General features: G+C 39.7%; 1 protein-coding gene across 1 annotated transcript in view; it reads left to right on the top strand.

Annotated features, from left to right (window-relative positions):
- sppl3 (signal peptide peptidase 3) overlaps positions 1-22,423 on the top strand; it is a 33,843-nt gene extending 11,420 nt beyond the window's left edge. Inside the window, exons 2-10 of the mRNA XM_084401440.1 lie at positions 3,842-3,919; positions 5,365-5,456; positions 12,313-12,432; positions 12,566-12,644; positions 15,341-15,453; positions 15,606-15,712; positions 16,564-16,918; positions 17,362-17,471; positions 20,197-22,423. Of these exons, the coding sequence (XP_084257566.1) occupies positions 3,842-3,919; positions 5,365-5,456; positions 12,313-12,432; positions 12,566-12,644; positions 15,341-15,453; positions 15,606-15,712; positions 16,564-16,918; positions 17,362-17,471; positions 20,197-20,268 (1,126 nt within the window). The 3' untranslated portion in view covers positions 20,269-22,423. The remainder of the gene's footprint in view (positions 1-3,841; positions 3,920-5,364; positions 5,457-12,312; positions 12,433-12,565; positions 12,645-15,340; positions 15,454-15,605; positions 15,713-16,563; positions 16,919-17,361; positions 17,472-20,196) is intronic.
- The last annotated feature ends 1,350 nt before the right edge of the window (positions 22,424-23,773 follow it).

Genomic DNA, 23,773 nt, shown 5'->3' with positions numbered 1-23,773 from the left:
AGCATGTAAAACACGTTTTTTTCATTTGGCGTTACTATTATAACATAAACGCATGTAAAAACTGTGTGTTCAGTTCAAATATTCATGATGTACCATTTTTTTTTTCTGTTCACACCATTATGTAGGGGGTGTGGATCTTCACTGGTCTCACGATTCAATTCTATTACTATTATCATGTCTTCTATTCGATATCACAATGTGTTGCATCCTCACTAGGGTTGGGAATCGTAAGAAATGTTCCGGTTCTGCCAAACGGTTCCGGTTTCGGTTCCGGTTCCCATTCAATAAAAATTACATATAAAAACTAGTAGCAAGGGGAAAATGCACAATCCTTTTGTTTATTTCTTATACTTGTCAAATGAGTTTTGACTGGTAATGTCAACAAATTCAACATATTATTTAGCAATTTATGCGAAATAATTATTTTTTCTGATGGAAAATGAACATTTCTGCATTCTCTAGGAGAATTTGGGACCTCTTCAAGCTTATTGTATCTCCAAAAGTGGAGAATACCCTCTCAGAAAGGGCAGAATATGCTTGAACACACATGTAAGACCTAGACAGGTGAAACAGAATATTGTTTGAATGATTGATTTCATAAAGACTTCACTTGTTTCATTACTGGATGAATCAGTGCTCTAGCGGTTAAGAAACAGAGCTGCACGCGTCTTGCGGAAGAACACTGTAGTCGGAGCTACTTCTCCCTGTATATGTCTATGATGTCCGAGTATAAACGCTTATTACAGACTTACAGTAGTGATTCAGGATAAGACAAAAACACAGTTTGAAAAAAGGCATTCGTGATGTACTCGCTCATTATGTAAATTCTGAACACAAAAAAGTTACGGACTGCAGCTTTAACAGTCGTCTTTATGAATGTTTTGAAGCATCAGATGTAATCGATACACTCGTTATTTGAAGTGACTTTCAAAAGGTGATTTACTCTATTTTGGTTTCTACCGTAGACATCAGTGTTTATACTCGAACTATAAACTTATCTTAGTACTTCTGTGATCATTTGAATATTTGTAACCGAAATATCGAAACCATGTGGTTGAAAGGACTGAAAGTAAAGCTGTTTCATATATATTGACAACTGCTCTTTCTGGGTCAGCGACAGCGCAAACAGATTTGAATGTTCCGGTGTGAAGTGTTTGTCATTTAGGAATAAGATCGCGTGGGTGTTTGAATCGAGCTCTTTTAAAGATGAATCGTGCAGCTCTACTGTCTTTATACTCTCTCTCTGAGTTGATATCTGACGCAAAACATATACGAGTAGCACGAGGGCTTTTCAGTGCATTCATTACTATTTTAATATTCATGAGAATATTCATATTCTATTACAGGATAAGCTTCCAGCACTTCGCCCACACATCGCACCAGAACCATTTTCAGAAACCGAAACGTAGGAATTTCGCACGGTTCCGGTATTTTTCAACGGTTCTGGATAAGAACCGATTCTTGGTTCCCAACCCTAATCCTCACTTTTCAATATTACTCTTTTGTGTTTCGCCTCCCTCTGCCATTTTGCGCTAGCACGAGTGTGACGAATGACACCAGAGAAACGTCAGTAGGCTATGATGCAACGATTATTTCAACACCCCTACTATTATGTAGGGGTGGAACTTTACATGTATTCGTTTTGAACCCGAAACGGTACGGGCGTCACGGTTCGGTGCATGAATATACACGGAGAATACACAACGCATTCTCATCCTAGGGCGTCATATACTGACACTTTTGACATTTCGTCTACATCCAACACACATGGCACCCTTTAGCGTCAATATGACACGCACAGAGCTTTGTTCGGTTATGGGTAGGTTTAGGTCTGAGGTAGGGTTAGGGTTAGACCGCTAGGAGGCGCCTTCTGGCCCATATCTATCTGCGTCTCATATTGACGCTAAAGGGTGCCATATGCGTTGGATGTAGACGAAATGTCAAAAACGTCAGTATATGACGCCTTGGGATGAGATCGGGCTGGAATACACGGTATAAAAATAAATAAAACTTGCGTGCAAATTAATTAATGTAATGCGGAACTAATGTTCTTTAGGGACACCTAATCTGTAGCTCCGCCTTATCTTAAGGAAAACAAATATATTGATCTGAAATATAGCAAATTAATTTTAAATTCATTCAGGTACAATTACCAAACATATCTCAAGGTCTTTTTGTCTTTTTATTAATTTAATTAATAAACTAATTATATAAAACTATTGTGAAAGCACTACAAATAAACTGTTTTTATGCCTTTACTTTAATAATAACATTTATTTAAAAAATACAAGGCTTAAGACATTTATTTTCCTTTGGTGGGACAGCCTGAGACATGCACAATAAAAAATAATTGCCTTCTACATTTTTGTTTTGCTTTTCCCTCCATTGTACCGAACCGTGATGTCTGAGCCGAGGTATGAACCGAACCGTGACTTCTGTGTACCGTTACACCCCTACTATTATGTGCACAAAACACAATACAAAGAATCTTAAAATCACGGGTAATAGAAATACCTGTTGTGCCCTACAACAGGAAAACACAGAAATAACCAAAATGATGTTCACATTGAATATGCACTCATGTTTAAACTTTGTTTAAACCATGTTTAAACAACACACTTCCATAGACTTTAGCTTGTTTGTTTAGCTTGTCTGTCCAGATCTCTTCTCAAGAGTATCACCACACACACACACACAGGAGTAATATGCAATTAAAGTGTTGCATAAGAAAATGCGAGTAGTGCTATGTAGAGTTGCTAGGGTGTTTCTGGGTGGTTGGTAGGTGGTGGCTAAATCAAAAGGGCCCACATTCAAGTCTGTATAATGTTCTGGTCCTTTCCTCCGTGCATGTCCATGCTTGCCTTAGCTAAAACCACTAATTGTGTAAATAGTCTATTTAACCTCAGTAATTGACGATAATAAAAGTCAGTTTGAATGAAAATGGCTATATAACACACACTTAAGCCTTACATATGTTGTTTTCTTTCCCAGTGGCCACTTGTGATTCTGAAACATTGTGGCAGTCAGAGCTCAGTTGAGCTGTTTTATAGGGTTTTGGGGGCCAGACGGCCCTCACAGAGCCTGCACACATTCCTCACGCCTTCCTTTGAACCCAGGCTAAGTGTCAACCCGTCACACCCACATCCTCAAACACCCCTCGTCCTCTTCGCCTCGCTTTTTGTCCTTTCTACGGTCTGGATGTACGTCTATTCTGTGTTTCCGGATCATTACGTATAGAGTCGAGGTTAGGCCTGTGTGTGACTACTAATGTGTTTTTCTTCAAACCATTTATTGTCCATAGTAAAGCGTTTCATTTGAGGATAAGGTCAGTGTCTCGTCCTACTTTTTCTCACTCTCGTTTTCCTTATTCATACATACAACGTTAACGCACACAATCAAGTCTGCTGCTTTTGTTCACAGCCGCACATTATTTATCCAGCAAACAAACTTGTCTCTTGCTCGCTGTAATCATATTTTAAGAGTCTGCTAAGCACACAGTGTACAGCCTGACCTCTTTCTCTAAAAGCTTGTTATTTACAAAAGGCAAGCGCAGGTCTCAAGACGCTCGGCGGAGCTCTGGGAGGATGGGAATGCCGTAACACGAGATCTTTCTCATGCACAGCTCTGTAACAACTCGACCAGGCTGAGCTTTGATTCACGTTTCACCCACACACTTGGGTCAATAGCTGATGGTGTGAATGGTGAGCACATTCAAGTGCAGGGTTTGAACCAGGAAGGGTCGTACAGGGTGGCTGTCTTTGTGTCTGATGTATGACATATCTGGTACCCATCCTTTTGTTGTTGTTGTGAAAAAAAAAAACTTCCTTTCTCCTCTCCTCAGGGCGTACTCCCTCGTGGACTCCAGCCAGGTGTCAACCTTCCTCATCTCCATCCTCCTCATCGTGTATGGCAGCTTCAGGTGAGCTCTCATCTCTTCTGCTGCAGGGCTCAGGGCTCAGCTATTAGGGCTGAACCAGTGCTGTGTTGAGACAAAATATGATATTTGTTGATCATGTGCACGTTTTGTATGTACAAACATAGTCATTTGGTCTTCTGATGATTTTTTTGAGCATTGTTGATTTTAAAACGTCATCATGTCACCAAATATGTCAAGTTATTTAGCCGGCTGACGCATTAATTTGTGTTGAAAATGACTTGAAATTAAATTCTAAACTGATCAGTAATGTTTTCAAAACAAGTTTATGAATTCATAGCCGTTATTGATGATATAAGCTGTATAATTTCCATGCATTGCTGAAAATGAAAAGTTTTAGTGAAAAATAAATATATTTATATGGTAACTTTCTTTTCTTTCTCTGTAGGGAAATATATAATATATACACTTTCGGTCAAAGATGTGGAGTTTAAAAGAAATTGTATTACTTTTATTTAGCAAGGAAACATGAACTTGATCACATTTATGATGATGATTCAAAAGATTTCTATTTAAAATAAATGCTGTTCTTTTGAACTTTCAGTTCCTTAAAGAATCATGAATAAAGGATCATGTGACACTGAAGACTGGAGTGCTGATGCTGGAAATTCAGCTTTGATCACTAGAATAAATTACACTTGAAAATATATTAAAATAGAAACGTTTTTTTTAGATTTAAATAATATTTTTGTTTTTACTGTATTTTTGATCAAATGAATGCAGCCTTGGTGAGCAAAAGAGACTTCTTTCTAAAATATGAAAGAAATATTTTGAACCTCTGTTCACACATATTTATTATACAGGGAATTATTTACCCCCCCCCCCCTAAAAAAAATCTACACTTGTAACCTGGACCTTTAAACATATCTATTGAATGAATCCGTGGGCATAGTTGTTTTTCTATATGACAAATTTAATTTGTTGTGAAAGAAAATTAAGCTGTGAGGTACAGAAGTGTCGATTTTATTTTGGCCGATCTCGTTTCAGGACTTGCACACAAACTGCAGTGTATTATATCCACACAAATTACATTTTCAAGTCTGTAAACAGGACTTTAACACCGGCCAGAGACGGGTCATGCTGGAGGGCACAGACGTGCCAGCAGAGGAAATACTGTTCGCTCGCTGTTTGCCATGCTCGAAATATTGAAATATTGGAAGCGCCACCTACTAAGAGAGCGATAATTTGCATAATTACACAAAGCGGTATTGGAAACTTTTACGTTTGCTTGTAAAAAGTCAGCAATCATAATTGGCCATGAAAAATCATGATCGCTACATTACTATTAAAATGAGTGTACTTCTGCTCTTGTCAAAACCTCAGCACTGTCGTGGGGCATAAAGGTCAGGCATCCGGGTTTTGTCCATTGTTGGTTCACTTAGGGGCCTGAAAAATTGTGACTTGTGGATAAACTGTGTCTGTCCACGCAGGTCATTAAACATGGACTGTGAGAACCAGGAGAAGGACAAGGATGGAAACCCCACCAACCCTGGCTCCTTCAACAATGCCAACACTAACAACAGTGAGTCCTGAACTAGTTCCTTGTCATGAGCCAAGAAAGTGTTGTGGAAATACGAATACAACCTACTAATCTGACGACTTCACCTCGGATAATTCAAGCAGCTTACAGTTGTTAATATAATAAAATAATATACTACAGCAGGGGTTTTCAAAGTCTAAGACAGTGGGCCTCCCTTTTGACACAACTTACCCAATGGCTGTTAACTCCTCACTTTTATCATTGTTTGTGTGAACATGAAAAGTGCAGTTATTTTCAGAATAACAATTTAACGTTTTTAACTTAGAATAATGAAACGCTTTTAAAACATAGGTTAAAATAATGAAGCAAAAACAGTGATGCTTCCACATGAAAAGAACAGATCACAGCTCATAGCAATTTAAAACTGTAAGAACTGTCCATCCCAATCAAAACAGTCAGATGATCTGTAACAGAGATTGGGGAAAGAACTTTATGCTTAAATAATGATATCCCTACCTTAGTGAGCGGTATGCATTTGTTTCCTCGCTGCGCAGAGAAGACTAATTCGCGGTTGTAGTGACGTCAGAAATAGACGAAGGTCATCCTCCACTTGAAGACGTGAACGATATTTGTTCTTGATGAAAGTCATAGCAGAAAATCCTGATTCGCACAGATAAGTTGAAACGAATGGTAAAAGTTTCCTTAGTGCTCTTGTGTGAGTTCAGGAAATGAATTTTGAACAGAGCCAGAAATGGCCAATGGAAGAGTGTGTCGTCATTTGCTCCAGTTCATGATTACTAGTCAGATCTATCAAAGCCTCTTCGTTTTGTATAGACAATGCGTCACTTTCTGCTGCCTTGAACTTGAATGGATTGCGAATCCACTCATCCTGGATTGTCTCGTCAGAAAAATAGTGTGAATTGCTGACACAGACCCCTCAAGTGTTCAGTGACCAGAGGCTGAATAGTAACCACTGACAGCTCTGTCTCTTTCATGAAATCAGCCCGCGTGGGAAACATGTCCAAGCATCCTTTCTCCACACGAGTGGCCCATAGATCCAGCTTTCTCCTGAACGAGGACACTTGCTCATATGCCAAAAACACATTGCCGTCTCTGCCCTGCAATGATGTATTAAGCGCGTTGAGGCGCACGAATATGTCCGACAAATAAGCCGACCTTGCAATCCATTTCAAATTGCTCATGTGCTGCGCCGGTGGGCATTGAACATTTGACACAAAAAGTAGTACTTCCTCACGCAAATCAAAAAGTCGTGATAGAGCTCTGCCCCGTGACAGCCAGCGGACGTCGGTGTGCAGAAGCAGCTGTTTGTAGTGCGGCGCATAAAATGTGGAAAAGACGAGTATTTAGAGGTCGTGCTTTAATCAGGTTGACAATTTTCACAGCTTCGTCGAGGACACTCCGAAGATCATTTGGCATCTTCTTGGCAGCAAAGGCTTGTCTATGGATCTCGGCTCTCGGGGCTTCCTCTTTAACCCTCGATATGAGACCACTGTGGCGGCCCGTCATTGATTTTGCCCCATCACTGCATATGCCACAGCAGCGTTCCCAGTCTATATCGTACTTTCTCACAAATTCGTTCAATTTGTTGAAAATCTGTTCACCTGAAAAGGCAAAGGACTACTTAAAGCAGCACTCAGTAGTTTCGGGATTTCTTCGCTGTATTCTCGCTTTTTGCTCGCAGGTTTCTCTCTAGAGCTCCCCCCACAGCTTCGGATATTTGACAACACTGTTGTAAAAACTCTTTGGTGATTCTCAGACACCAGAGGCTAGTAGATCAACGACATCAAAGCAAATGGGGCATTCTTTAAAACGTCTTATTCATTCGGGTTCGGACAGCGTGAGGGAGCGCAATAATGACAGTATTTGAGCAGATTTCTTTTGGCCGTAAAGCAATTGTTTACATCGCGAGACCTGATATCACGCGATACTTCCTGCCGCGGCGGCCGGCGGCCCGCCGTCTCAAAGTTGCAAGTGCGAATTTTCCGCTCACGGGCACCAGGTGGGGTGCGAAACGACCACCATTCAACCCGAAATAAGTAATATAACCATTCCAATGACTCCGAAGCTGTTCAGTTAAGGTAAAAAAGTTACTTAGTTCACCTTTAATAGAAACTCTTCTTGAATGTCCATGTTTTTCACGTACTGCACATGTTAACAGCTGAGCGCAGCTGGCCACATCGGTGGATTCGTAAAAAATTGGCCAATTGTCTGACGCTGTCTAACACTTGCTCCTTCACATTCTGTGCCATGTCTGAGATGCGCCAACTTATTGTGTCGTCAGATAGTGGAACAGAATCGATCTTAGAAGCCGCAGCCTCTTCTACCATCAGAGAACACACGTCTTTCAAGGTGTCGTCAAAGTTTTGCGGGTTTCATGCTGTCATTAGCCAAAATCTCCTGACAAACCACACATAAAGGTGTTTCAACTGGTCGTGTCCACGTAAATCCTAAACTCAAATACTGATCATCATATCATTGTCTTTCGGGTTTAAGCCCTGAATTTGAAAGCTTTGAATCGGGGGAATCGCTCCATTGTACTTATAGGCATACCTGTATTGGCGGGCTTGCCAAACAGCAGCGAATTCACAGCTACGGCATTCTGGGTGAAAAATGTTTGTCTTATTATTTTTAGTATATTTTAAATAAAAACATTTAAATACTAAAAAATTACATTAATTACAATAATACATTACAATACAATACATTACAATAATTACAATTATTGATTATTAGGCTATAATTTCTGGCATGCTCTGACGCCCCCCTGGGCAGGCGTGCCCCACACGTTGAAAACCCCTGTACTACAGTATCTCGAGGTAATTCCCTCGAGATTGGTCTCTCTGGACAGAAAGATACATTCATGAATAAATTTATGATGTACTTTTATATCTTACAGTTGATTTAAAAATCTCAAGTCGTCTTCACTCTAATTGGATATACTGTTCAGGTGACTGGTTTGTAATCGGGCTGCCCCCTATTAGTTGAATAACAGTTAGTTGGCTAGAAGAGGCTTGTTTCGACCACAATTTTATCAGTCGGTTAGTCACAATAAGTAAAAAAAACCTGTGTGACGGACAGATCGTTAACAACAGGAAATCCAAACATTCCCCTATCATTCATCAACCTTAAATATGGCTTATCACTTAAAACATGTTAGTAGTAGCATCTTTACAAGTCCACTAGCACTGATGTTAACCTAGAGAAATGTGCGCTATTATTTGGAGTATAAATGTTTGTGTGGAGAGCGCTTACTGCATGACGTACAGGCGCGATCACTTGCATTTAACTTAAAATACTCCATTTTTGGTCATACAGGGAAGAGTAATGTAAAGGGTCTACTTTTATTTCTATAAACACAATAACAGCAAAATGTTGTGCTTTTGTAAAATAATGAAAACCAGGGTTATCAGGATGCGCTTCTGCCGTCTGGGTCTTGGTGAACTTGAGCTTGTCACAGAAATGAACCGAAACTCAGTGTATACTTGCCTCACAGACATATCCATAGAAAGCTTGAAATGTCTACTTATAAATTAACTAGGGCTGGGGTAAACGATTATTAATTAAACGATTAGTCGGGTGATTATTTTATCGATTAGTCGACTAATCTAACGACTAATTGGAATTATTTATCCTGTCTGTTATTCGCATATCTCTGTCGAACCGTTACTCCGATGGATTTCAAACTCGACAGCTGTCTGGGCACGAGTAAGTGCCAAGTTTGACGTTGTTTGGATGAGAAATGCAAAAGATATGTTAAATATATCGGTAAAAGAAGCACTTAGAAGGTTGTGGTTTAAAAATAAACATTCTGACATAAACACACTGCCAGCTACACTGTTTACTTCTGAATAATATAGTATAAATGTGATAAATCCTTTTTTTTTTATGCAATTAATCCATTGAATCAATATAAAAGTTATTTTTCACATTGAAACTGTTGAAAATACACAACAAAGTAAGTTGATCCACATATGACAGCCTCTGAACTCGGTCAATACTAATCTGGACTAAACATAGGCTACATTCAATCAGCCATCGCTAAGAAATACCTTCTGAACGACGGCAACCTTCTTTTTTTGACGGCGATCAGCTGTAAAATGGCTTAGGTTCTGCTCGGTTTTCGTTGACTTTGAGTACAAGAATTGAAAGTTTTTTAAAAGATCCCCTGGGGTTAACGTGTCAGCATTCGACAGAAGTTTGACGCTGTCATGTGAGAACAAGCAACAGTCGTCGTTACGTTTCTTCCCTACGGCAGAATCCACCACAGGTTCATCAATGCCGTCAAATGTATTAATTTTTTTGTTTGTTTGTTGATCAAAAAGTGCAAAGTAGATAAGGAAAACTAGGATGCCGGGTGTCAGAGCGCCACCGTTACTGTTTACAATGCGTGGAATGGTGCGCTGTGATTGGTTGAGCGGATTTATGGCATTCTGCAGAGAAAGAAGACTGGCGTTTGTCGCGGTTTGGAAAGAAAGGGAGAAAACATGGCACAATAACACGGCGGGCGGTGTGTGTGTGGCGAGCTGTACCTCCGGGAATGGTGCAAAAAAATAATAAAAAAAAAAATAAAGAAGCGTCGACGCAAAAAATATGACGTAGACGTAATTTTGACGTCGACGCACCGCTACAGCACTAAAATTAACCAATTCAAGTGGAAAACAAACATTCTCAGATTATGTAATCCGTATGAAACTTAATAGGCGCGTCCACTACTGCGGAGATGACGGGTCAGCATCGTCGACTTAATCTCTGCAGCCGAAAACACAGAAAACATTATCAATAAATAGTTTTTTCATGACACACTAATAATCATTACTTTTGCTGGTGCGCCGTGGCAAGCTTTATGCATGTGTTTGAGTGCTGATCAGGCTATGTATTTTATATATATATAAAATGATTGATGATTGATGGCTTATTAATGTAAACTCGCGATTAGTCGACTTAGTCTAACTAATGACTGCTTAAAACATGCTTCCTCACTGTTTACAAGAGATGTTTCAAACTAGAGAATCTAGATATAGCCTCAGAGGAACTGATCTATTACAAAAACCTATGGCGAAGAGTAATACTAAGAGGAGAGGTGTTTATCAGTTAAAGGAGTTGATCTATGGAACGGTCTTATTCAACTTAAGGGCTCTAAAACTATTAATGCATTTAAAAAAATGTATAAGTTAAATATTATGGAAAAGTATAGAACACTTGAATGAAGAACATTAGAAAAGAATGTGTATGTATAATATCATTTTAATTGTTGAAGTTTAAGTTCTGTGCTTACATGTTACCATCGTTGGTATAAGAGAAACTGTATAATTGTGCCATCTTTGGATATAGTGTTTCAGTTGTAAAAGGGGTTAGGCAAAATAAGTCTTGACTTCAGCCTAAACCCCTTCGGTCAGGTATTATTTAGCATTTAAATCCTTAATGTACATATTTTGTATTTGTCTTTCTAATGTACACATTTATTTAAAAAAAAAATTCTTTCTTTGTTTTTTTTTTATTATTTGTATTATGTACAGGATTTTTGAATAACATGTGACTTAAGATTTAAATGTTCATAATGACCGAAGAAATAAACTACTACTACTACTACTACTACTACTGTTAGTTGTACTGTGTTAAGCACTTTTTGTGTACGTTTAATTCTTTGTGATGTATACATGGTCTTTGACCGGAGCATCCTTAGTCTGCACTTTTCTGCACGTTCCATGTTCCTTAACGCCTACTGTCGCGAATTTGCAACAAACCCCTTCCATTCAGACTGCAGGCGAGATAGCGTGTGTTTTCCCCCAATGCCTGTTTGTGCACATTCGATACATACCTAGGAACATTTTGCACGCACTGGTTTATCGTAGGAGCGGTCGGAGTGGGAACTACATCCGGTTCACCGAAGCTAATATTTTGTTTTGCAAAATCCGCATATCAAGTGCGCAAATGTGGAGAAATTTCCCAAAATGAGTTAAGTTGTGCTAAGATAAAAATATGTACCAGCTTATTGATTGCTTCTATAGCTATGTTATTCATATAGACTTCATGTGACGAATATTTTTTACATACTTTGTAGATTTCTGTTTGTAGCAAATTTGCGACATTGGGCCATAACGGCTGGATTGGGCTAATGGCTACATATTATAATAATGCTGTATTTAGATGGTTTCAGCCAAAAAAAATTTTTATTTTTTTTTTTCACAAAAAATAGCATGTTAGGATATAACACTATAAGAATATATAATGTATGCACTGGAGAAACAAGGAAAGAGTTAAACAGAGTGTAACATGGAATGTATAAAAACTACTGTCAATGTTAGGGAGTAGGAGAGTGTTTTGTTTCTTGCTGTTGTCAAGATTCATTAATTTGTCAAAGTTTATAAGTATAAAGTTTATAAGTTCTAACAACTTTGTGCCATGAATAAAATCTACATTCCTGAGATGGGAAAATGTGTTTTATTAATTTTTCCATTTTGTAAAAAAATACCCTAAATGCCAACTGTCGCAAATTTGCAACATACCAAAATTACCCTAAATGCCTGTTGTCGCAAATTTGCAACATACCAAAATTTCTATTTATTTGTTGTGCAAAAGTGAAATTGATAATCTCAACATTATTTACCATCTACCTAAAGTCAAAAACACACAGAATTTTTTTTTTTATATACAGCTTTATAAATTCAGGCGTTAAGGGGTTAAAATACACTTTTGACCAATTCTAAGGCCATTGCATAAAACATTTATATCACAAAATGGATTAAAAACTAATCACACTAGAAGTGGAAGGTGGAGTGCATTGTGGGATACAGTATAGCATGTAGTTGCAGTATTATGTTAGTATGCTCTTCTGAACACAACCTGAATCCTCTCATATGAATGTGTGTTTGCACAGGTATTCAGACCATAGACTCCACACAGGCACTGTTCCTGCCCATCGGAGCCTCAGTGTCTCTGCTCGTCATGTTTTTCTTCTTCGACTCTGTTCAGGTGGTGTTCACCATATGCACTGCAGGTACGTGCCACATGCAGACACACCAGTGACCTTCCACCGCTCCTTTCTAACACACTGACCTAGTTTATACGCTGCGCTGTAGCATGCTTGAGTAATATTTACGTAATTGTTTCTGTTTGTTTTTCCTGAACAGTTCTAGCCACCATCGCTTTTGCATTCCTCCTGCTGCCGATGTGCCAGTATCTGACCAGACCTTGCTCCCCACAGAACAAGTAAGAAATGTTTACTCGCTCATCAGAGTTGTTTGCCTTTTAAATGCCGTTACCTCCGTTCACGTCAACAAACCATGTCTTATTGGTTATTCAGATTATTCAGATAAAACTCGATTGTGACATTCACTCAGGAAAGCCATTGAGTTAATTGTTCCTCATTAGCATGTCTTTATAATGTCTAATGATGAATGGCTGATGACAACTTTTTATTAATAATAGTAAAGATGTAGATATCATTTATTTCTACGTTTATTTTTATGTTGTTTAAAATAAAGGGATAGTTCACCCAACAATTAAAATTGTCATCAGTTACTCACCCTCATGTCGTTCTAAACCCGTAAGACTTTCGTTCATCTTCAGAACACAGATGATCTATTTGATGAATTCTGAGAGCTTTCTGTCCCTCCATTGACAGCATCGCATCTACCACTTTCAAGCCCCAGAAAGGTAGCAAAGGCATCAATAAACTAATCCATGTTACTCCAGTGGTTTAACCTCATGAACCTTTATGAAGCAACGCGAACCCCCATCACACAATTAACACTTTATGTACAAAATATTATTCTCCAACACGTTTACGAGAGCATCAGGACGCATGCGTGTTGGCACGAGAGCAGACGTTCTTAATAATATTAATATTTTGTAAATAAAGTGGTAAGTTATGTTTTTTGCGCAAACAAAGCACCCGCATCGCTTCATTAAAGTAATCCATGTGATTCCAGTGGTTTAACCTCAACTTTATGATGTCTTTACTACATTTCTGAGGCTTGAAGGTGGTAGTTGTGTAGACTGTCAATGGAGGGATAGAAAGCTCTCATATTTCATCAAAAATGTCTTTATTTGTGTTCCGAAGATTAACAAAAGTCTTAAAGGTTTGGAATGACATGAGTAAATGATGACAGAATTTTAATTTTAGGGTGAACTAACCATTTAAATGTAGATCATGTAAATCAGAGGTCTTCGACCCTGTTCCTGGGGACCACTGTCCTGCAAAGTTAATTTCCAACCTGCTTCAGCACAGCTGCATATGTCTTTTCATATGTATGTCGAGTTTATTCCCATTAATTCCCATATATTCCTGACCTGTTAATTCCCAAGGAAAGTTTTCACCTTTAAAAATTCAACCCTACATGTGGATGCCTTTTCATATTCCCATCCCAACTTCTACAGTGTGTCATTTAAAAGACTTCATTTTGTCCCAAGGTTATGCATCAACACTGTTACCATCATTACTATCTCTTGCTAAAATAATGCTCGGAATAATATCAATCTTGTGATACTATTCCAGTAACAAATGTCAAAAGGATGAAACGAGTATGAACAAATACAATTTTATTTGACCACTTTATATAAAATTTAAGTTTGTCAGAAGCGAACACTGTCAGTGTCATACATTTTTTTTAGATTAGTGCAGTGGTTCTCAAACTTTTTCGGTAATTCCCCACTTTGGACACGGGGGAATTTCCAAGCCCCACCTGCCTCAACATGCTAAAGAAATAAAATGTTCAAATTTATTGAATTAACAAGTAGTATCAGTATAGTAACAAGTTATATCTAAATACAAACTAACGTTAACTATCTACATCAAATAACAGCAAGTTCAAAAATACACAGTGCAGCTGTGTCATAATTTGCATGAAATTCAAAAATAGAGAAAATAAAAGTGCAGCTGTGTCAAAATTTCTATCAAGTTCAAAAATAGAAAAGCAATAAAATTGCCACTTTGCAATCTGTTAAAAATGAAAAAAAGATAAATCCATTTGGCAAGACAGGTCTATATATCCCTGCATTAGTGGCTGCAATGAGCCTGTTTTGCATTGCACAATTTATTTATTGCCCACACTAGCCTACTACCCATCGGCGCGAAACATAGATATAGCTACACATATACTGTATCTATGGGCGCGAAAGTTTGTTCCGCTAATATTAATATGCCTTTATAGTCACACAAACACACACACACACTCTGTAGCGCACGATTCCGGGAGATTGGATCTCATTTGCGGGCGTCAAGGAGCCGCCATCAATATGTGGGAGACTCCTGGAACTTCCGGGACAGTTGGGATGTCTGGATAAAGATATAAAGGCATAAAAAGGAAAATTTCCTCCCGTTTGGTGCGCCTCACCTGTCACGTCTCTATTCCCCACCAGTGGGGCGCGCCCCACACTTTGAGAACCACTGGATTAGTGGATGAATAATTAGACAACAGGGCAAAATCAAAGATTAGAAAGGACCACTTTTTATAAATATTTTCCTGTGTTTTTAGACTTTATTCAAGCTGTTAAACTAAACAAATCTTGCAGCACAAGTTGAAGTCAGTATGTACATTAATGACAGTTTGGGGGAAATTGTGCATACACTCATAGAAAACGCTTCTCATCTGGTGTGCGAACCCCTTTAATGTCCAATGCACTTTATTAACACTTGATCGTTTTTGTTTTTTTTGCCTGATAGATTTTAAAATCACCTTTTTGAAACCGATAATGCTCGTGTTTGTTCGTAGGGATTCGTCGTGCGGCTTCACTCAATCTCACAATGTAATCTAGAATCTTTTCTTTTTTTGCTCTGGGTGGAACAATCCTCTTGTGTGTTAATGGTGTTGGAAATCAGATGCTGGGGTGTGAAAAAGAGCCTCATGTCCCAGCCAGGCGACGTGTGGTTGGTAGTGTATTCAGCTTGTCTCTTTTGTCTCCAGGATCTCGTTCGGCTGCTGTGGCCGATTCACGTTGGCGGAGCTGCTGTCTTTTTCTCTCTCTGTCTTGCTGGTTCTCATCTGGGTGCTGACAGGCCACTGGCTGCTCATGGACGGTGCGTCAGCATGCTGTTACACTGTGTTTGTGTTTGTGTGTGTGTGTGTGTAGGCAGATAATGTAAACGTGTCCTCTGGTTTACCGATTACCACCTTTTCTGTATGGAGTGCTGTTATTTTGCTCTGAGTATTGTGTTGTTGTTTCCTGCAGCGCTTGCCATGGGTCTCTGTGTGGCCATGATCGCGTTTGTGCGGCTGCCTAGTCTCAAGGTGTCATGCCTTCTGCTGTCAGGCCTCCTCATCTATGATGTCTTCTGGGTAAGCAATTAATGCGGCAAGTCATACTGGTTCTGAGGGATTTAAATCTTTAAATCGTACCATGAGTCATTTAATGTCACAGTATGTGCATATACACCACCAAAGCCACATCAAAGTTGGCGCATGGATGAGTATATACCACAATAAAAAACAGCTGAGGGAACTCACGAGGGAGATAAGAAGGACGTACTGATATTGCAATGAGTTCGATATCTGAATTACAAATCTTAAAACGCACCATTGCTGTTTTACACCAGCTTTCCTTAATATAAACACACACACACCTCCTCCTCGACTTTTGCCTGTTGTATGTTTGTCTCTGTCAAGTCGAATAGGTGTTCCAAAACCTTCAATCTTTAAAGTACTATTGTCAACTGAATCATCCAGCCTTTTAAGACTAAAGACATTTAAGACAGCCTTTTAAGACATTAAGACTGGCACATGTCTGACATGGTATGAACTTCTGTACCACTCCACCCTACTGGTGTCATAAACCTTATTACAGCTCACGAGATTGTTACAAAATATTCAAGGAGTCCTGTAATGGTTTACTTATTGCTTGCGAGTTGCCGTTTAACATATGTTTTATTACTCAGTCAAATGCACCTGGGGTTAAGTGCCAATTGGGTGCAAAGCTGAAACCCTTTGGCTGCCAAATTCCAGAACTGAAACCAATAGATCACACCACCCCCTTTAGCACGTGTTCCCCATCCCAGCCCGGTGCTGACCGTCAAACCTTTTCGTCAGTGTGGAAAAGCACTCCAAACACGCTTACACAAGCCTGACATCCCTCTCTCTCAGCGTGTTCAAACAGCAGGGCGAGCTGACTCCTCTCCCTCTCTCTCCTGTAGGTCTTTTTCTCCGCCTACATCTTCAACAGCAATGTGATGGTGAAGGTGGCCACGCAACCTGCCGACAACCCCCTCGACGTGCTCTCGCGCAAACTGCATCTGGGCCCTGGCATGGGGCGGGACGTCCCGCGCCTCTCCCTGCCCGGCAAGCTGGTGTTCCCGAGCTCCACCGGGAGCCACTTCTCCATGCTGGGCATCGGTGATATCGTCATGCCGGGTCTGCTGCTGTGTTTCGTGCTCCGATACGACAACTATAAGAAGCAGGCCTCTGGAGAAGTGCCCGGGACTGCCAACGTGTCCGGCCGCATGCAGCGGGTCTCCTACTTCCACTGCACCCTCATTGGTTACTTTGTTGGTGCGTGTCACAACGCTATCATCCAAACACACCCTCCCATTAAGATTGTGATTTGCATTGCGATTTAATAACAGAATAATTTATCAATAGATTTGAAATCTGACCAGGCTAGCGCACTATCAGTTTATCTGTCATTCTGTCTGTCCATTATCTATCAGTCTATCATCTGTTTATCTATCTATCTGTGTGCTGATAAGTCGGAACGACTCATTTGACGAGTCATTTGTTGGGTCAACCTATGCTGTTTGTGTTGTATGATTCCGATTAACTCATGAGTCATTTGTTTGGGAGCAGTTGGACTACTCTGGTTGCGCTGTTAGTTTCTGATTCACTGTAAAGCTAGCTTATTCTTTCTGCAAGCGGACTACACTGGTTGCGCTGCATGTAATTGTATTGACTGTGTCCCTGTGGATGTTTGATGGTTCTCTCTCTTCCACTCTCAGGTCTGTTGACGGCGACGGTGGCTTCTCGTATTCACCGCGCGGCCCAGCCTGCCCTCCTGTACCTGGTGCCCTTCACCCTGCTGCCTCTGCTCACCATGGCCTACCTGAAGGTACGTCAGCATGCGCCGACACCTGGAAGTCCAGAGGGACGCGAGAGGCTTCATTTCTAATAACGTCCAAACGGTGTCAACTTAATTTCGTGGAATCGCCATTTACTCACTTGCTCAGAAACCATGCCGAAGTCTACATGGTGTCGTTGTCTGGTTATTTGAGCAGGGTGTGTGCCGTATCCGTAGCACTGCGCTGCATTATTTATGCGCTAGCACATGTACGTCTGTGCGGGTACTCCGCATTCCTTCTATTGAGGCATCAGTTGTAGGCCGGTTTTCATTGTGGCAGATGTTTTGTTCTGCATGTGTTGCAACATAATCTGATCAGTTCTGTGTAGTGCCGTCACCATAGCAACAGCCTCACTTTTCCATGGGAACAAACAATTGTGGGAACGATTTTGCACACGGTAGCTGAAATGCTGTTACAGTAGCTACATGGAGCTTGACCAGCTTGGACTTGGTTCGTGATGTCGTCCAAACGTTCATTAAATGCTAAACCCAAACCGTTCATGTTAAATCATATGCACGGCACATTATTTTAGTCCATTGTACATGTGCTTAAAATACTTTTGCTTTTTTTGTGTCAAGGTATGCCATAGTACTTGTTGGACGTGTGATAACCATCAAGAAGATGAAATCTTTTGCTTTGAAATCTTTTAAAGCATGTTGCGTGTGCTAAAAAAAAACAGAAGTAGGCAGAGCAAATTAGCATTAGAACAAATTTGATTCGAAACCCATCTTCTCAAAAAGGAAGCTGTGTTTTTCCATGTTGGTGTCTTATCTAATGTGTGTGTGTGTGTGTGTGTGTGTGTAAAACAATGTATTGGCCTGTATTCTAATTGGTATAAGTGATGTTTTTAATATGACTGTGTGTGTGTAGATGGGTCTGGATTGGTGGGGGTGTTGGTGGGTGGGGGAGTGTGTATGACCTTCATGGATTGAAAAGGCACATAATCATTGATGTAAGAACCACCACACAGGTTTGTGCTGTTTTCGGCAGCGCTTCTGCGCAATTGAACATTTTATTGAAACCTTTCTGACTCTTAAAAGCGATATTGATTGCTGTGCAAAGACAGTAGAGAAGGTGAGGCAAAGTAAGCGTGCGTGTGCTTGTTGACAAAGGAAAAAAAAAATGTGTTTAAGAAAGTGAATGGGCGTTAACAACGTGTGTAAATTGATCTGCACAGGTTTGTGCTGTTTTTAATTTACATATTTGTTGAAGAAAAACATTGACGGGAGCATAAATACTTTGATTGCACAAGCCTCTTGTAACTCTGGATTTAACACATTTAAGTGTACTGTGCAAAATGTCACAATTATCTGTAACTTCCTGTAATGCTGCTGCACACCCACTGACATTTACTTAATAATCTGTAGCAGTACGTTTGTGAGCGGTGGTGTGTGTGTGTGTGTGTGCGCACCAGATAATGGTGGATAATGGGTCAAATGAATGTGCAGAAAAGAAGGACACTGGGACATTGTTTTGTTGTGAAAGGATGTTTTTATCACATGCATGAGTCCGTTCACATAGACCATTTATTTAATGTACTTTATTCATAATTAAACATTTCAGCCCAGATATAGCAGATGAGAAATTATATTTTTAAATGCTACTTATATACAATATATTTACAAGTAAGATAAAAAAAACTTTTTACTTGAACAATATCATTTCTTATACATATTTTATTGCGTAAGTCTGTTTTATTTACTTTTTTGTGCATTAAAAAATAATTATTGACCTATTCAACAAAATAAATCATTTAATTGGCTATTATTATTATTATTATTACATCTACAAAAATAACAAAATATGAATCTATTCATTTTTTTGAATAGGTTGACAAATGTGGAACATTTTTAACTTGATATAGACTAATGCAATTAAAATGTATAATTTATAATAACTAGAAGTTAGTTAATTAATAATAATAATTTAAAATTATTGCTGTTTATTATCATTATTGCCGTTATTTTTATTTATAAAAAAAATAAAAAAACGTATTGACCATTGAGAGAGAAGCTTGTATTAATGTTACATCTTTGTCATATGACATCACTTTCAGTAGGGCTGTCACTAATCATATTTGGTTCAAATAAAGTATAAAAAGCAGTAATCAGTTTTATAGAACAACACTTAAAAATACATCATATAAAATACATAATACAAACAATCATCTTATGTCCATTATGTATTATAACAAGTGCCTGCAGAGGGCGCCAGCGGCCTGGTGTTACACTTCACAGCAGATCAAATCCTTTCATTCAAATGTTTACTTAATCTTTCATATTTGGCCACATCCTATGGCCACTGTCATTTCTTCAACAAGAATACGTGGACATCAATACATCAAAACATTTATTTTGAAATTGCGATGAACAGTTTGCGTATTTAGAAAGATATTGATGTATTCTCCTGTGTTGGCGTACGTTTATAAAGGATTTTCCTTACAAATCTGATGAAATGGCGCATATTGCGTTCCCAGATGAGCGTTACAAGCAACCCAAACTCACAGCATATGCAGAGAGGGAGTTTGAGACGTACTTCACACATGTAAATAACAGTTCATGTGGAGGAGCATTTACTGGGAATGTAACATGTAAAGAAAAAAGAAAAAAAATACAGTATACTAAATTTGTAAATTCACAATAGCACTAGCGCTGCGCTCGAGTTGCACTGGCCCTAACGCTCAGTGTGTTAATTGTTTGTGTGTGCCGTCCACAGGGGGACCTGCGGCGCATGTGGTCCGAGCCCTTCCACACCAAGGCCAGCAGCACACGCTTCCTGGAGGTATGATGCTGCCCTGACCAGCACAGGGAACCGGAGAGAGAGAGAGAGAGAAGGAGAGAGAGGTCGGAAGAGAGGAACTGCACTCGTCTTCTCGTCATCCCTCATTCCTGTCGTCATCCTCCAGCCAGCGGATGAACAGACGTACGCGGACTTCACTGCCAGATGGATTCATGCGCTCCACACGTCTCTATCCTACTACAGTTTCTGTCTCTTTTTTTTTTCCTCTTTAACTCTTTTCTTTCTCGGCTCCATTCCATGTTCGTCACGCCATCTCTCTCTCTCTCTCTCTCTTTCTCTCTTTTTCTATCCCATCATCCCTTTCCTGTTCTGCTGAACTCAGCCACACTTTACCGGATCAGTCTTTGTCTGGACGTGACCGGAGCCCCTTTGAGCTCCGGGTGTGTTTCCATTTGTACCGTTTGGCACCATTATGGATTTACAGACTGACATTTCTTTAATATTTACTGCTCTAAGCGAACTGTGGATGAGGAACATAGATTCTGCCACAGCTTGGGATGACGATGACCCTGTAAGGGACCAGCACACATTAGAGGACAGCGTTGTTTTCCCCCCTTCCTTCCTTCCTTCCTTCATTCTCTCTTCCTCTGTCCCTTTCTGATAATACCCCACCCGCATCCACCCGCCCGTCTCCCTCTCTAACCACCCCTTCCTTCGCAGAAACATGTATTTTATTTAGAAAGATTTTATTCTTGGCATATACAGAAATGATACATTATAAATTGTGGGGGGGCGTACAGCTCTATGTATATATGTGTACACATGTATTAAGGGTTATCATGTCGAGGTGTGCGTGAGATCGCGTGCGTGTGCGAACAAGGGCAAGGGCTTTTAGATCCTAACGGAGTCATAAACGAAACAAATATGTTTGTTTCCTTTCTTTTCCCCCTATAAATGAGTCTAAGAGCTCAGCCTAGGTCACTTTTTTTGCGTGATGTACACATCCTCTTCCACGAAACATCGCACATGGACGGCTTGTGCAAGTCGGCCATCGGAGAGAAGGGAGTGCTTGTGTTTCTGTATGAATGTATGCCATTACCTCCATGGGCTCTGGATGGACCACTGAAGATGAACTCTGTCACGCTCCTGGAGGGAATCTTTAAGGATTGTACTAAGCTCTGTTATTTAAGGCCGAGTTTTTTTTTTTTTTTTCTCCACTATTATTTCAAGCATTAATTTGTTTTGTTTGTAGTCATTCCTTCAACACAATTGGCTCCGTAATGTTGAAACTGGAATTGAGGAGTGAGTTCTGTGGGATTGAGTGTGTGTGTGTGTGTGTGTGTGTGTAATGTTGTAGAAAATAATGCATTTTGCTGGCTCAGTCTCTTGAGGTTTGCTTTTTTGTTTCTTTTCTTTTTTTTACCTGTTGTTACCTGTTTTTTAATCTGTTAGTCGTCTGGCCTTGCATGTCAGTTGTACAGCGTGTCGTTCTTCAAAGCTGCGTTTTTAGGGCAAGCGCGTTAGTGCGGCACTCTGAAACTGAGACGCAGACACGGGGTCGTGGACAAACAGTCGCACAAGATAATTCATAAAACGGAGAAGGGGCAGCAAGTCCGGACCGCTCTGACCCCCGCGGCCGGCGTGGACCTCGCGCAAACTTTGGCAGTGTGTTGCCTGAATATTCAATATGAACATTTGCCTGGCATTGGGACACAGTTAACCTGAGCATCACGGACGTTGTTTTACCCACAAGCCTCCTCACTGTCCCTCTGCCACCCTTATAGACATTACAAGAAAAAAAGAGAACAATATAAATGACGATCATGGTGATTGCATTTAAAAAATAAATGCAAATGTTAATTTTTTTATGGACGATTGCTTTTTTGTTTTTTTGTTTGATCCCATTGTTTGTATTTCTCAACTTTCCCATTTAATGCTGTGGTTTTTCATTTTGTACTTTGATCCTTTTTTTTTCTTTTTTTTTTTTTTCTCCATCGTCCTCCCTGCCTGTAGAGGGCACTAAGCTCTGTTTGGCTGTCAACATTAACAGCCGAAAGGATTCTGTATAAAAATTTGAATAAATAAATTAAAAGGTGTAGTGAAATGTGGATCCAAATGAGCTGTACCGAAAGCATTTCAGCTCTCATAACCTTTCTTCTCCTCAGTCAGGATTCTGCTGTAAATAAACATGACTCTAACTGTATGTTCAAGTGGTCTCCTTTCCAAGTGCAGCAACGAGACATTGCAATTTATTATTTAGTGACTTGTTGTTATGGTGTCATCATTTTATTGTGGGTTAGGGATCTGAACAAACCTGGCACAATTTCCAAGTATTGATGATGTTAATCTTGCAATGTTTGTTCTACAAAAAAGAATGATTCCTTAAATTATCTGGCCAACAATAAAATGGCCCAAATTGCACAGAGGTGCATTGAAAGAGGGGACGTCATGTGAGCCATAACTACACAACATAATCACCAATAGCGTGTTTGCAGACGTGATTCTGAGGACGAAAGGCAGATGAGGCCAAGAAGTGAAAAGCAGAATGGACGAGACGGAGGAAAGTCTGTGCTGTGCTGGTTCAGAAAGGTATAAACAGAAAAATCACAACAAATGTTGGACGTGACCCTTACGTTATGAAGAGGAGCGATTTTTGGACTGAGTTGAAACACTTGCCGGCCATCGAGGCAGTAGAGATAGAGAATGTGAAGCTGCTGTGGTGAGTTCTGGTCTGGTTTGCTCTGCCTTTCTGCTAGTGAGTTTAGGGCAATAATCAGTGTTGGGGGTGTAATGCAGTAACATGAGATATGTAATCAGATTACTTTTTTCAAGTAACATATTACTTTTAAAGGTATAGTGGAGGATTTTCTTTTTCCGGGTGGATCATCAAGACTATTGGTCCTCCTAATTGTCAATCATTCTGGTGATATGTTTACGTAAGGCCGTTGTACATGCTTGCAAGTAAGCATGTATGAGCGATGCCGACAGCAAATTGTAAACCGAGCATGCACGAGGAGAACTGGGCTCGTGCATGCTCTCTCGCACACGTTTAATAGGCGTTCCCTCTCGGGAGCAGGTAGAGTGTTGCGCATGTGCAACTGGAGAGGGCGGTTCTTTTCTAAAATTCGGAAAAATCCTCCACTATACCTTTAAATTTACAACAAAATATGTAACTTTTTCAATTAAGTAACACAAGTTACTTTATTCCATTTATTGACTGGCAGTTCTGTCCCCATGTTGAGACAAATCGTAAGTTCACAGGCATTGAGTTCGCTGTGTAAACATGATGGTTATTGTAGTTTTAGAATAAATGTAAGCAGCCATTTATTCATCTCATTTGCGTAAAAAAACAAAACATTTAGTACTATTACTCAAAATGAATAAAAACTGTGAAATCCAATCTCAGAATATTACACAAACCTGCAATAATTAAATATATTAAATTACACAAATATAGGCCTACTTTATGTATTTAACCTCACTTTATTAACCAATGCCTTTGCTGCTGACCTTCAGTGACCCACTTCAACCATAACAATAAACAAAAATGACT

The sequence above is a fragment of the Rutilus rutilus genome (assembly GCF_951802725.1).
Source record: "Rutilus rutilus genome assembly, chromosome: 25".
Taxonomy (NCBI): Eukaryota; Metazoa; Chordata; class Actinopteri; order Cypriniformes; family Leuciscidae; genus Rutilus; species Rutilus rutilus.
The sequence above is the reverse complement of the archived record's forward strand: the minus strand, read 5'-3'. Positions and strand labels throughout refer to the sequence as shown.